The 12,478-nt window shown below is 37.0% G+C and overlaps 1 protein-coding gene and 1 pseudogene across 1 annotated transcript; both read right to left on the bottom strand.

Annotated features, from left to right (window-relative positions):
• Positions 1 to 3,877: 3,877 nt before the first annotated feature.
• Positions 3,878 to 5,984, bottom strand: LOC142976321 (trypsin, alkaline B-like; annotated as a pseudogene).
• A 3,214-nt stretch (positions 5,985 to 9,198) lies between these two features.
• Positions 9,199 to 11,196, bottom strand: LOC142976326 (trypsin, alkaline A-like). Its single transcript, XM_076119619.1, has 4 exons — positions 11,085 to 11,196; positions 10,515 to 10,680; positions 9,820 to 10,078; positions 9,199 to 9,554 (listed from the first exon to the last, which is right to left on the bottom strand). Exons 1-4 carry the CDS (start codon positions 11,128 to 11,130, stop codon positions 9,261 to 9,263), a joined length of 765 nt encoding a protein of 254 aa, XP_075975734.1. The 5' UTR covers positions 11,131 to 11,196; the 3' UTR covers positions 9,199 to 9,260.
• Between the last annotated feature and the right edge of the window lie 1,282 nt (positions 11,197 to 12,478).

Here is a 12,478-nt window from a genome sequence, read left to right as displayed (position 1 = left end):
AGAAAAATAACCGCTTGTCTGTAATGGGAATGAGCCAAACACGCGAATTGAATGCACCTAAAGAGATATACTGATGTTGCTACGCCATAGGTGCAAGGTCGGCGAAGACGCGGTAGTCCCAAACGGAAATGGGGAGACGATTTAGACCCGTTCCTGGAGGGATGACTGAAGAAAACAAGCGAATAAACGGTCTAAAGTCTAAGGAAGTGGCTCTCGTGCAGCAGTGAAAAACTAACGTGGTTGAAATAAATATATATAAAAAATGCGTCAAGTGTTTGTTTACCGTCACATTTGTGTTAAAAATATTTGTAATAAAGATTTATGAATTCTGATAGCGCTCAAGACTTCAAACGCAACATCAATCACTATTGGAACACTGGATTCAGATATTATCTACTTCGTGCAGTTTTCGAATATCTTAACTTTTTACTATAGTGGCAGATTCTCAAATAATAATTTGCTATGTAGCCTACCATTATAAGATTAATGGGGGTGACAAAAAAAAATTTGCAAAGTTTTTATTTCATTATGTAGTTCAGAATAGTAGCAGTGATAGCCGAGTGGTTTAAGTTGGCATCTCCCACGCAACTGGTTGCAGGGTCGAAACCGAGGCAACACACCAATAACTTTTCGAAGTTGTATGTGTATTTGTAATAATTATCACTTGATCTAACGGTGAAGGAAAACATCGCGATAAAACCTTGCATGCCTAAAAAAATGTATAATAAGTTTATTAAGGGCATGCAAAGTCCCCAACCCATACTTGGCCAGAGTGGTGGACACAAGGCCTAACACCCACCTCCCTCGTTTGGGAGGAGACCCCTGCGCTGCAGTGGGACAATAATGGGTTAAAAAATGCAAAAGGAAGTTAAGAATTCAATTCCACTACTAAATTAAAAATATAGTTTGTTATATACAAGACACTATCCAATGATGTGTCTTGCATAGCTTGTAAAAGTGGCACTCGAACTTATAGGAAAGATAAATTAGATACCTAATAGTATTCACAACTCTATTTTCATCAACGGCATTCTGTTATCATTGTGTGACCTAATTAAATTATGCGCATTTATTCCAATAGGTCACAGTTTTTAATTGCTAATCTTTAAATGAAACAAAAAGTATTAATAGATAATTTCTAAAAAAGCAAAATATCGTAGCAATGTCAGTTAGTCACATAAAATCAATAATAATCTATACTAATATTATAAAGCTGAAGAGTTTGTTTGTTTGTTTGAACGCGCTAATCTCAGGAACTGCAGGTCCGATTTGAAAAATTATTTCAGTGTTAGATAGCCCTTTTATCGAGCTGAGTACCAGTAAAAAATGTTACAAAAACGGGGAAAATTATGATCCATTCTCTTATGTGACGCAAGCGAAGTTGTGCGGGTCAGCTAGTAGTGAAATAAACAGAAGCAGGAAAATCTTTGAGTAAAACTAGTGCAGCGTTGATATCTGTAGCTGTAAATATAATACACCTCATCCGGTACATGATTATCATATTTCTTTGAAAAAACTTAATCAGCATATTTCAAAACAAGCTTATTTTGTCATTCAATAAAAGATTGAAAGGAAACGCAACAGTAGCTCGATTTCCTGCATTCGGTTACGTCGGTCAGGTAGCAATAATATAAATCTTCTAGCTGACCTGGCAAACATTCCTATTGCATGTAGATTATACTAAAATGGCTATTAAAAATAGGGGTTGGTGATAAGAGGGTAAAAAAGGGGTTATAAAGGGTATTTTTAATGTCACATAATAAAAAAAAAATTAAAAAAATTGTTTAAAAACATTGACCCACAATTTAAAAAGCAACTCTTGTCACTAAGGGGTATGAAAAAATATGTTAGCCAATTCTCAGACCTACTCAAGATGCTCACAAAATTTGGTGATAATCGTTGTTTCGGAGGAGTACGGAAATCAATATTTTGACACAAAAAATTTATATATGTATAAGATAAGATCTGATGCCAGGCTATTATTGCTATACAAATACAAAAAAGACAATGGTCCTAGTTTGGCCTAGACACCACAACCGTTTAAACGGTGCTAATCTATATTTTTTTTTAATATTATAAAGCTGAAGAGTTTGTTTGTTTGTTTGATTGTTTGTTTGTTTGTTTGTTTGAACGCGCTATTCTCAGGATCTACTGGTCCGATTTGAAAAATTATTTCAGTGTTAGATAGCCCATTTATCGAGGAAGGCTATAGGCTATATATCATCACGCTACAACCAATGGGAGCAGAGTACCAGTAAAAAATGTTACAAAAACGGGAAAAAATTTCACCCATTCTCCAAGCTCCAAGCGAAGTTGCGCGGGTCAGCTAGTATTTTATATAGTTCAAAGTCAAATATTCTTTATTTCATAAACTTTAACAAGTATTTGAAATCGTCAAAATATTTTTTATCTACCACCGTTTCGGAACAGCTGTTGCTCGTGAGAAGAAACGGCAAGAAACTCACGGCTTGCTCTTTTTAAATGTCAATATTTCCAAATTAATAACAATGTCATAATAATGAAATATAACAAATTAATAACAATGTCATAATATCAAATTGTAATACATTATTTTGCAATAGACTTGGTAGAAGCAGCACAGTCCCAAGCTTTGTTATCATCTAAATAATCTTTAATAGTATAATATAGTATAATATCCCTTACGACATAAATTACTTTTAACTAATAACTTAAATTTATTGAGACTTAAATTTTGAATTTCACTCGGGATTTTATTGTAGAATCGCACACACTGACCTCTGAAGGATTTATTTATTTTTTGGAGCCTAGTGACTGGGATAGCAAGTTTGTCTTTATTGCGTGTATTTATATTGTGCATGTCACTCTTTTTTTTAAAAAGGGCGATATTTTTATGTACATAAATTAAGTTTTCATAAATATATTGACTTGCCACTGTCATTATATTTATTTCCTTGAATTTTTCCCTTAGTGAATGTCTACTTCCTAAATTATAAATTTCACGAATAGCCCTTTTCTGCAGCACAAAGATGGTTTGGGTGTCGGCAGCATTACCCCAGAGTAGAATTCCATAAGACATGACACTATGGAAGTAACTGAAGAGGACTAACCTAGCTGTTTCAATGTCAGTAAGTTGACGAATTTTTCTGACCGCGTAGGCTGCAGAACTAAGTCTATTCGCCAATTGTGATATATGAGGTCCCCACTGTAACTTACAATCTATTGTAATGCCTAAAAATTTAGCATTATCCACAAGGTCCAACACATCTTCCTTCATCTTTACTGTTGTTTACACTGGTTTGACATTAGGTGTTACAAATTTTATGCATTTAGTTTTTTGCTCGTTTAAAAACAAATTGTTAACATCAAACCAGTGTACCACCTTTGAGATAGCAATGTTCACGTCGTCAAGAGTGGTTTGTTGTCGTTTTAGTTTTAGTTAGTTACATATAATATATGAATACTCAAAGGTGACTGACTGACTAACTGATATAGTGATTTATCAATGCACAGCCCAAACCACTGGACGTATCGGATTGAAATTTGGCATTCAGGAAGATATTATGACTATGATTTTGATCAATTGTACTCCCAAGGGGCTAAAATTGGGGATAAAAGTTTCTATGAAAATTCTGTCCTAAGAAACAAAAGAAAAGAAAGAAAAAGCTTGTCTAAATGAATCCCCTGAGTCTTTTCCTAAAATATGTATAAAGTCACTTTTCTTAAAATAAGAAAGTATTTATAAAAACTATGTCTTATTGTAAGCAATTTACTTATTTAAAAAATGCTCAAAATGCTGAAAAATACGAAACTATTTCCTACCTGTCCAAAGAGCAGAACAACTATCGATCATAAAGAATTTAGGTTTGAGGTTTACGGGTAAAAATAAAAACCTGACTTCTTCAATTGCATTACTCATATTATATTATTATCATCAATTTGGTTCAACGAAGAATTTATCGTGAGTTATTCTGAATCCAGGAAGTAAAACGAGAAACACGAGCATTTACTCCTGGGTAACGAGCTTGTGCACAGCCATTGCCAAATGAGCAGATACCAACGACAACGCGGTTGTGGTAGAGAGGACCGCCGGAGTCACCCTGGCACTGGTCACGACCACCGACGTCGAGCCAGCCGGAGCACAGCATGTTGTCGGTGATTCTTCCGGCACCGTAACGCTGGCGGCATATACCCTGATTGATGGTCCAAATTTGAACATGACGAAGCTGCTCAGATGGTCTGCCACCTTGCTGTAAATTTGAAATCATTGCACATTATAAAACTCAAAGCTGACCCCTCCCTCGTTCGGGAGGAATAAAAATAAATTTGTAACAGGTTTATAAATAGTACTCACAGATGTGTGACCCCATCCTGCAGCCCACACAACCTGGTTGTCTCCTAAGTTGTAGTTGGAGCCAGCAATTCTTGCTGCTCGAACGTTGTTGTTGAAATTTATATTAGAAGGAGAGCGCATAATGGCCACGTCGGCATCGAAAGACCTTGCATTATAGTTTGGATGTATGCGGATTTGATTAACGTTTAGTACTTGACCTCCGCTGTTACCGTTGTCAGAGCCCACGCGCAGACGCCACATTCCAATGACGTTATTGCCACGGCTGTAAGTCAAAATGATTTCACAGCACATCAAACGAAACAAAACTAAGACAACAAAAATCTGCATTTTATTAAATGCCGCATTGACAAAAAACGGAACCGGACAGTTTCAGCGATGAAAAGGCTTTTCATGGACCTCGTTCGTTAAATTATTCATATTTAAGCTAGAAATTTTTTCACTTACTCGAAACAGTGAGCTGCAGTAAGTACAAATCTTTGGTTGAGGATGCTGCCGCCGCACCACTGCCTATGGTTCGCTTGATTTCTTGCAAAAAGTAAAGCAACAATTTCAGGGTAGTTGCGAATGCTGGTGACGGAGCCACCGACGATCCTGGCGGGGGCGTCATCAGTCGGAACTGAAGCTTAGAAAATTACATTATTTATTAAATTCAATTCAATTTTATTCAAAATTTATAGGAGTACAATGCTTAAGTTACGTCTTATAATTTAATTACAGAGTACAATAAAATGAGTTTTGACTGCAACAGTTATATTGTTATTATTTTAATAATATAGGTAACTGGTGCAGTTGCAAAATCAGTCAATATATCAAAACTACTTTTGACTGATGAGGTTGGTCAAAAGTGCTTTTGACTGCAAATCTGCTCTTAGTCAAAAGTAGTTTTAATTATATTAACTAGTGAGATGTGATTGATGAGAATAAAAATAAAAATAAATTAAATGTGAAATTGCTTATTACGAATCATTTTACTTTACAATCAATACAAAGAAAATATATGCTAAAAAAGTCGCCGGGGCTCATCATTCTGGGTAACAACATTAAAATGAAATAACTTTGGGTCTTCCTTTCGATTTTGCTGGCGAACGGTTGGGATGCTCAAAATTTTTATGAGATTAAACTGTTTATTTTTGGTCTATCTATACAATAAAAACATTTTGACTGAGGTTGGTCAAAAGTTGTTTTGACTGATTTTGCTAGTCAATAGTAGTTTTGACTGGTTATGAGTTTCGACTGAAATATAGCTAAATCAATAGACCTAATAATATCATTAAAATTTAGGGACAAAACAGCCAGCTATGATATAAATTAAGTTCAAGATACTATTGGGAATATTCAAATGATAATTAGGAAATTACAGTATCATTTTTATAGAACACCAGTCATATACACTGCATACAGTTTCGCCCAAACCACAAAGGCAGACGAATGCAAATATATTTTGAATGATTGTATTAAAACGTAATAGTAATAGGCAAGTACTAAAATACATACCTGAGGCAGCCAGCGCCACACAAAATACCAACAACACTAGAGCACGCATTTTGTCCGTTTGCCGCAGACTGACCGTAGACCGAAGCAGGTGTCTTTTGCAAAACGAACAACCGTATTTATACTAATTAATATCGGCTCATCATTATCTATTTAGTGAAAATATACTTAATCCCGCGATTTATAGTTTTAATCATAAATAATTACAACAAAATATGGCTATTTATAAACTCAAAGAATAGAGCTTTACGGATTATTTCACAACTTGTGAAATTATAATTTTTTATTCTGAAATTTCAATATATAGATTTCCAATAATTCGAAGAATGTTTAGTTCTGGAAATGCAATAACTGTTCATTTTACTTAATTTTTACTTTGGCTTTCAAAATAGTAGCAGATCAATCTGTTATTTATATTTGCAGAGCATTTCTATGATGAAATAAATCTACAACAAAGTCACGTCAGACTAAAACAGCCGGTTTAAATCTACAGACATAGTTAAGAAGAAAACATTTAAGATGCTTAAAACAAAACAGGCAGATCGGCGACATAAAACAGTGCAAAAACGTTATCAAAATATTCAAGTAGACAGTTATGCTATACAGGATGAACCAAATATTTATAAAATTGTATTTTAAAATTACCAGAGATAGGAAGTGGGTTAAGAGATTTGAGCCAATCGGGTGCAATTTGTTCGATCCTTGCAATTTCAGGGAGTCAAGAAAAACATCGTGTATTCCGTGGAAATAACAAATTATTCTAGGCATGTTAATCAGTGCCCAATGTAGTAATCAAAAGTGCCGAAACAATGTGACATTCCAATGACTGGAAAATTCACACAGTGGAGTAGAAATGAGAGTAAAAAAGCTTATCCACGTGCAAGCCCTAATATGTTTTTGTATCGTCATTACATACTTACCTACGATACCTAATCGTTCATCGGGTACATAGAAATCTTAAGATTCCTAACAAGAGTCTTCCTTGCAAGAAATAGTATAAAATAAATACAAATGCCATTTTTAGGGCGCACTCTGTATGTGTACGCTTGTTATCAGGCTTTAATTAATACTGTCTACTATCTGGCAGATGATAAATATCTAACTTACATGACTAGACGTTATTGCAGTTGCTGAAGAAGCTACTAGTATACAATACACTTCATAGAAAACAAAACCTTTCATAATGAGCTTCCAAAAATAAAAAAATATGTTTGTAAACTCGAGGAAACTGGCTAGCAGACTCATTACACTAATCATTTAAAGTCTTTTCTGAGCCACGTTTATCAATTACTAGCTTTCGCTCGCGATTTTTTTCGAGTGAATATATAATATCCTCCTAGCCGATATACGGCTACGGCGGTCAGTTTCATTGAAACTGACCATCTGTGCAGGACTTTGTTTATAGTGTCCAAGTGTGTGCACAATACACAGGTACACTCTCTATTCCATCACTCTCATAGTTTGGTGGGACGGATAACCGACACGACCAGTGAGAGGTCAGGTGCAGGACCGACGGCTTTACGTGCTCTCCGAGGCTCGGATGTCTTCGACCTCAACTTCCCAACTCCGGGCAATCTCTAAGAAATTCTTAACAGAAAATCTCAGAAAAGACTTTTTTTTGGCCCAACCCAGGATTCGAACCCGAGACCTCTCGCACGGCAGCCGCATATACTACCGATCGCGCCCAGATGCAGTTAAAAGGAGTGAATATATATTATCCGTTTAGTGGTGGAATTAATTAAAATGATTTCTAAGGGGATGCCCACGTCATTGTAGCTTAACGCATACATACAAAGTCAGATCAGTTTAAAAGTGATAGAGTTTCGTACAAACTTTCATGCACTGTTTTATCCCCTTGGGGGTAGAATTGATCAAAATCCTTTCTAAACGGATGCCTACGTTATAATATCTACTTGCAGGCCAAATTTCAGCCCAACCCGTCTAGTGGTTTGGGCGGTGCGTTGATAAATCACTATGTCAGTCATTCACCTTAGTTTCATACATTCATAAATAAATAATAATAAATTTAACCCATTAATGTCCCACTGCTGGACAAGGGTCTCCTCCCGTATTGAGGGAGGGGTTAGGCCTTGAGTCCACCACGCTGGCCAAGTGCGGGTTGGTGACTTTGCATGCTCTCAATAAATGTATTTAACAAATTTTTAGGCATGCAAGGTTTCCTCACGATGTTTTCCTTCACCGTTGGAGCATGTAATAATTATTTCTAATACACACATAACTTCGAAAAGTCATTGGTGTGTTGCCTCGGGTTCGAACCCGTGACCACTTGCGTGGGAGGTGTCCACTTATACCACTCGGCTATCACGGCTCATATTATACATACATAGATTATTTCTTTTTAAATTAAATCTTACTTCATAATGTGCATTATATTAGAACATCAGTGACTAGCAAGCTTATGCAACTGACGGTGGCCTGTCTGATACAGCTACTTCATTTTGGAAATAAACGGCATTATTAATTACATTTGAGGCGCACATAGCCAATTGCGCTCACCGGTCGGTAAAAGATCTGTGCTTTAAGCACACTTGGCGTGGTCATTCCACAGATGGGTGACCGCGTAGAAGTTTTGAACTGGGCATCTGCGTGCTTCGGAGACCACATAAAATCTGTCACGGTTGTTATCAATTAAGATAACAGTCGTTAAGCCACATGATAGGCCTTCGGGTGGCTTGAATCACTTTGACACTAGGTCGACCATTACCCATATTATTATGATAGGAAGACTTACATTAATCGTCCAATGCCAAGGCTCTCTACTATGCTGCCGGGCAATAGGTATGTGTTACGTGGTAACAAAAATAGATTCCTTATCTAATACAAAGATATTCATAGATAATTTTGAATTAAAAAATTGAAACCGCGATAACAAAATAAAAATAACTATTACTGGATGGTTAAAATTGAGTAGAAATAATGGAAAACTATGACAGGTTCATATTATAATGCTGATTGAATGAATCTGATAGATGGTAAAAGAAAAAGGCTTTAGTATGGTGCTTTAGAGTATTGTGACCGTGAAAATGGTACTTATGCATTTTACTTATTTCTAGAGATTGTTACGTAAGTTACTGCATAGCCTATTAGTATCTTATTATTATCCTTAAGACAACTTGTCAATCAATACAGAGTAGGTAGTTTATGATTATCCATCAACTCAATCCAACGCTTGAGTCATATCTTTGAAATAATAAATGCTTGTACATCAACAAAAATATAATGATGGATCGTTACTAATTTTGTAAATTTATACGTGCTCAACTAGTGGACGCGGAAGAATTTTATATCAGGATATTGAACCTGAAGCTTTGCGGCGACGACTTTTTAGAGTTTAAGGCATTGAGGAAAATGACTTATGTAATTGCATAACTCATATTTTAATATCTTCTGTTATTATTTAAGTATAGAGAAGATTTTAGCGTGAGTTGTTCTGGATCCAGTTGGAGAAGCGTGAAACACGCACGTTAACACCAGGGAACTGAGCTTGAGCACAGCCTCTGCCCCATGAGCAGACACCAACGACAACACCGTTGTGGTAGAGAGGACCGCCGGAGTCACCCTGGCACTGGTCACGACCACCGACGTCGAGCCAGCCGGAGCACAACATGTTGTCGGTGATTCTTCCGGCACCGTAACGCTGGCGGCAGACAGCCTGGTTGATAGTCCAAATTTGGACATGACGAAGTTGCTCCGAGGGTCTGCCGAGTTCCTGTAAGAATAGAAGGCCGCACATTATAGAACTGACTTTCAACTACACATACGGCAGGTAAATAGATATTACTGCAGCTACCATTCCTCTGTCGAATTTGATTACCACAATCATTTGTGCGATGCGCAAGTAGTTGTTTCGGGTCTAGTTGTCTTTATGTCCACTGTTAGTATGTTTGTAACAGTCACCGGGACTCAAGAGCAATTCTTAGTGCGGGAGTTGTATTTTGAAAAAGATAATAAAATTAATATAAAAGACTACTTACAGTTTGTCCCCATCCTGCAGCCCACACAACCTGGTTGTCTGCTAAGTTGTAGTTGGCACCAGCAATTCTTGCAGCGCGAACGTTGTTGTTGAAATTGATGTTAGAAGGAGTGCGCATAATAGCCACGTCGGAATCAATTGTCCTTCGGTCATAGCTTGGGTGGATGCGGATATGGTTGACGTTGACTACTTGACCGCCACTGTTAGCGTTGTCAGAGCCCACACGCAGACGCCACATACCAACTTGGTGCCTGCCATCGCTGTAAGGCAAAAAAATATTATTAGAAAATTAAATAAATATTAATAATAATACTGTCCCAGTCGGTATCCGGCTACAGCGGTCAGTCTTATTGAAACTGGTGCAACTTGGTTTATAGTGTCCTAGTATGTGTACAATACACAGGTACACTTTCTATTCCCTTGCTCACATAACCCGGTGGGACGGATAACCGACACGACCAATGAGAGGTCAGGTGTAGAAATTCTTAACAGAAAATCTCAGAAAAGACTTTTTGGCCCGACCCAGGATTCGAATCCGAGGCCTCTTGTCCGCCAGTAGCACACACTACCGACCTCGCCACAGGCAGTCTGTCAAATATTGTCCAAAAACGATTATAATTCTTAAATTAAGATCTATAAAAGAGGTTTTTTAATTATTCACGTTGACTTAAATAATATTAATGTACTGTAACTAACTCGAAGCAGTGAGCAGCAGTAAGGACGAATTTTTGGTTGAGGACACTGCCACCGCAGAACTGCCTATGGTTTGCTTGATTTCTAGCGTGGAGCAAAGCTACCATTTCAGGGTAGTTGCGAATGCTGGTGACGGAGCCACCGATGATCCTGAAGGGGGAATCTTCAGCTGGAAAAGTAATCGTTATTTAAGGCTACACACACATCACGTCTTCACAGATTCTTTTAAATTCTGTCAAGTTTTGTCTTTGAAAAAATCCGTCGGAAAAATGGGCCTATGTAAGTTAATTACATGTTACATTATCCCTTTAAAGCGTCATTGTGCCAGCAAGGGTCTGCTTGTAGGGGTTGGGAGATTAGTCTTTGCATTTCTTACATACTTGGAAATGTATGTGCACTAAGAAGAGCTTATGCGTTGACATTTTATAATGTTGGTTCAAGGGCTCGCAGCGAGAAAAATACAACTTTTGAACTTGTGAAAATAGTAAAGTACAAAGGCTACAGTATTTTCAAAATAAATTGAGCAAATTCGTAGTAAAATATAAATTATTTTTGAAAGTATAGGAAACTTACCTGAGGCAGCTGCCACACAAAGAACCAACAAAGCTAGAATACGCATTTTGCCGTTTGCCGTAGACCGTTAGCGGATGACTATTGCCGAAACCATCACACCTATTTATATGAATCAAGAACCACCTATCGAGTTCATCATTATCTAATTAAGGATAATATTATAAATATTATTATCTATCATAGGGATTAATACAGATTAAGATTTTTATTGCCGGAATACATATTCAATTATGCAGCTCGAAAAACCCCAAATTGTGTGCACCAAAATTATACTTGCTGCAATGTGTATGTCACTAGAATTATTAAGATTCCAAAAGTCTACGATTTCTTCTGGCTAGAACGAGCTATATTAAGATTAACTTAACAAAATCTTCGACGTTACGTTTGAATTGCTTATCTGACCGGCTTGCTTGGTGATCGTTGATGAAATGCTTTCCAGCGGGCTTATCACGTATCTCACTTGACAGCTAGTTTATGTCAAATTGATGATCACTATTCAGTACATTGCTGCTTTGAAGTAACATGTTAATCACTATGATCTAAGGGAGAAAACAATGTACAGCGTGATGGCTTTCAAATAGTTGTCAAATGAGATACGTGATAGCCCCCCAGGCCAGTCTTTGAACTCTAGTATGACACACGCACAGAATTTCCTGATGCCATTACTATACATTTACGTACGTAGACTATAGTTACATGGCTTGTATTATGAGACTTACAAAAGCTCGTATTTCTATTTGTTATTCTAATATATTCGCTACTACACTGCCCTGTTTTATCAAATCGTATACAAGTTTTGGCGTGAAAAAGTAACAGCCAAAAAAAAATCATGATACCAGCAGGCGAAACCAGCGCGTTGAATTATACTACGAAAACACTAAGTAACACACTAATTCATTTAATTACAATTGTAGTCATACTATTAATAGGAGTCTAATCAGATAATACCCGTGTTAATTCTTAATACGTCTACTATCTTGTCTGCAAGTGGTAATAAGCTACTAGTCTTACGTGACCGGATGTTTTCTTAGACCGTAACTACGAAGGCGTAAAATGGTTCACTAGCTTTTTTTTAATTATTAGAGACAACGCCACACAAAATAGTTCAGTTGCGGGGTATGTAGCGCAATTCTCTATAGTCGGTACTGTCGAGTATCGAGAGTTTGACATTTATAATGTACTGCCTAAATAATTCTTACGGAGCCTGGCAGAGGCACTAAACAGATTTTCGTGTAAAAGTTCTCGGTAGCAAGCTGGTTGTCGTTAGTCGATAGTAGTAGAGAATCGAGCAACCAAACAATTCATGCAAAATTTAACCAGACACACAATGAAACACATATGTACGTGTAGGAATCGAATCCTCCCATCGCACTAGTTACTGATGTTTAAATCGC

Source organism: Anticarsia gemmatalis, chromosome 1 (genome assembly GCF_050436995.1).
Source record: "Anticarsia gemmatalis isolate Benzon Research Colony breed Stoneville strain chromosome 1, ilAntGemm2 primary, whole genome shotgun sequence".
Classification (NCBI taxonomy): Eukaryota; Metazoa; Arthropoda; class Insecta; order Lepidoptera; family Erebidae; genus Anticarsia; species Anticarsia gemmatalis.
The sequence above is the reverse complement of the archived record's forward strand: the minus strand, read 5'-3'. Positions and strand labels throughout refer to the sequence as shown.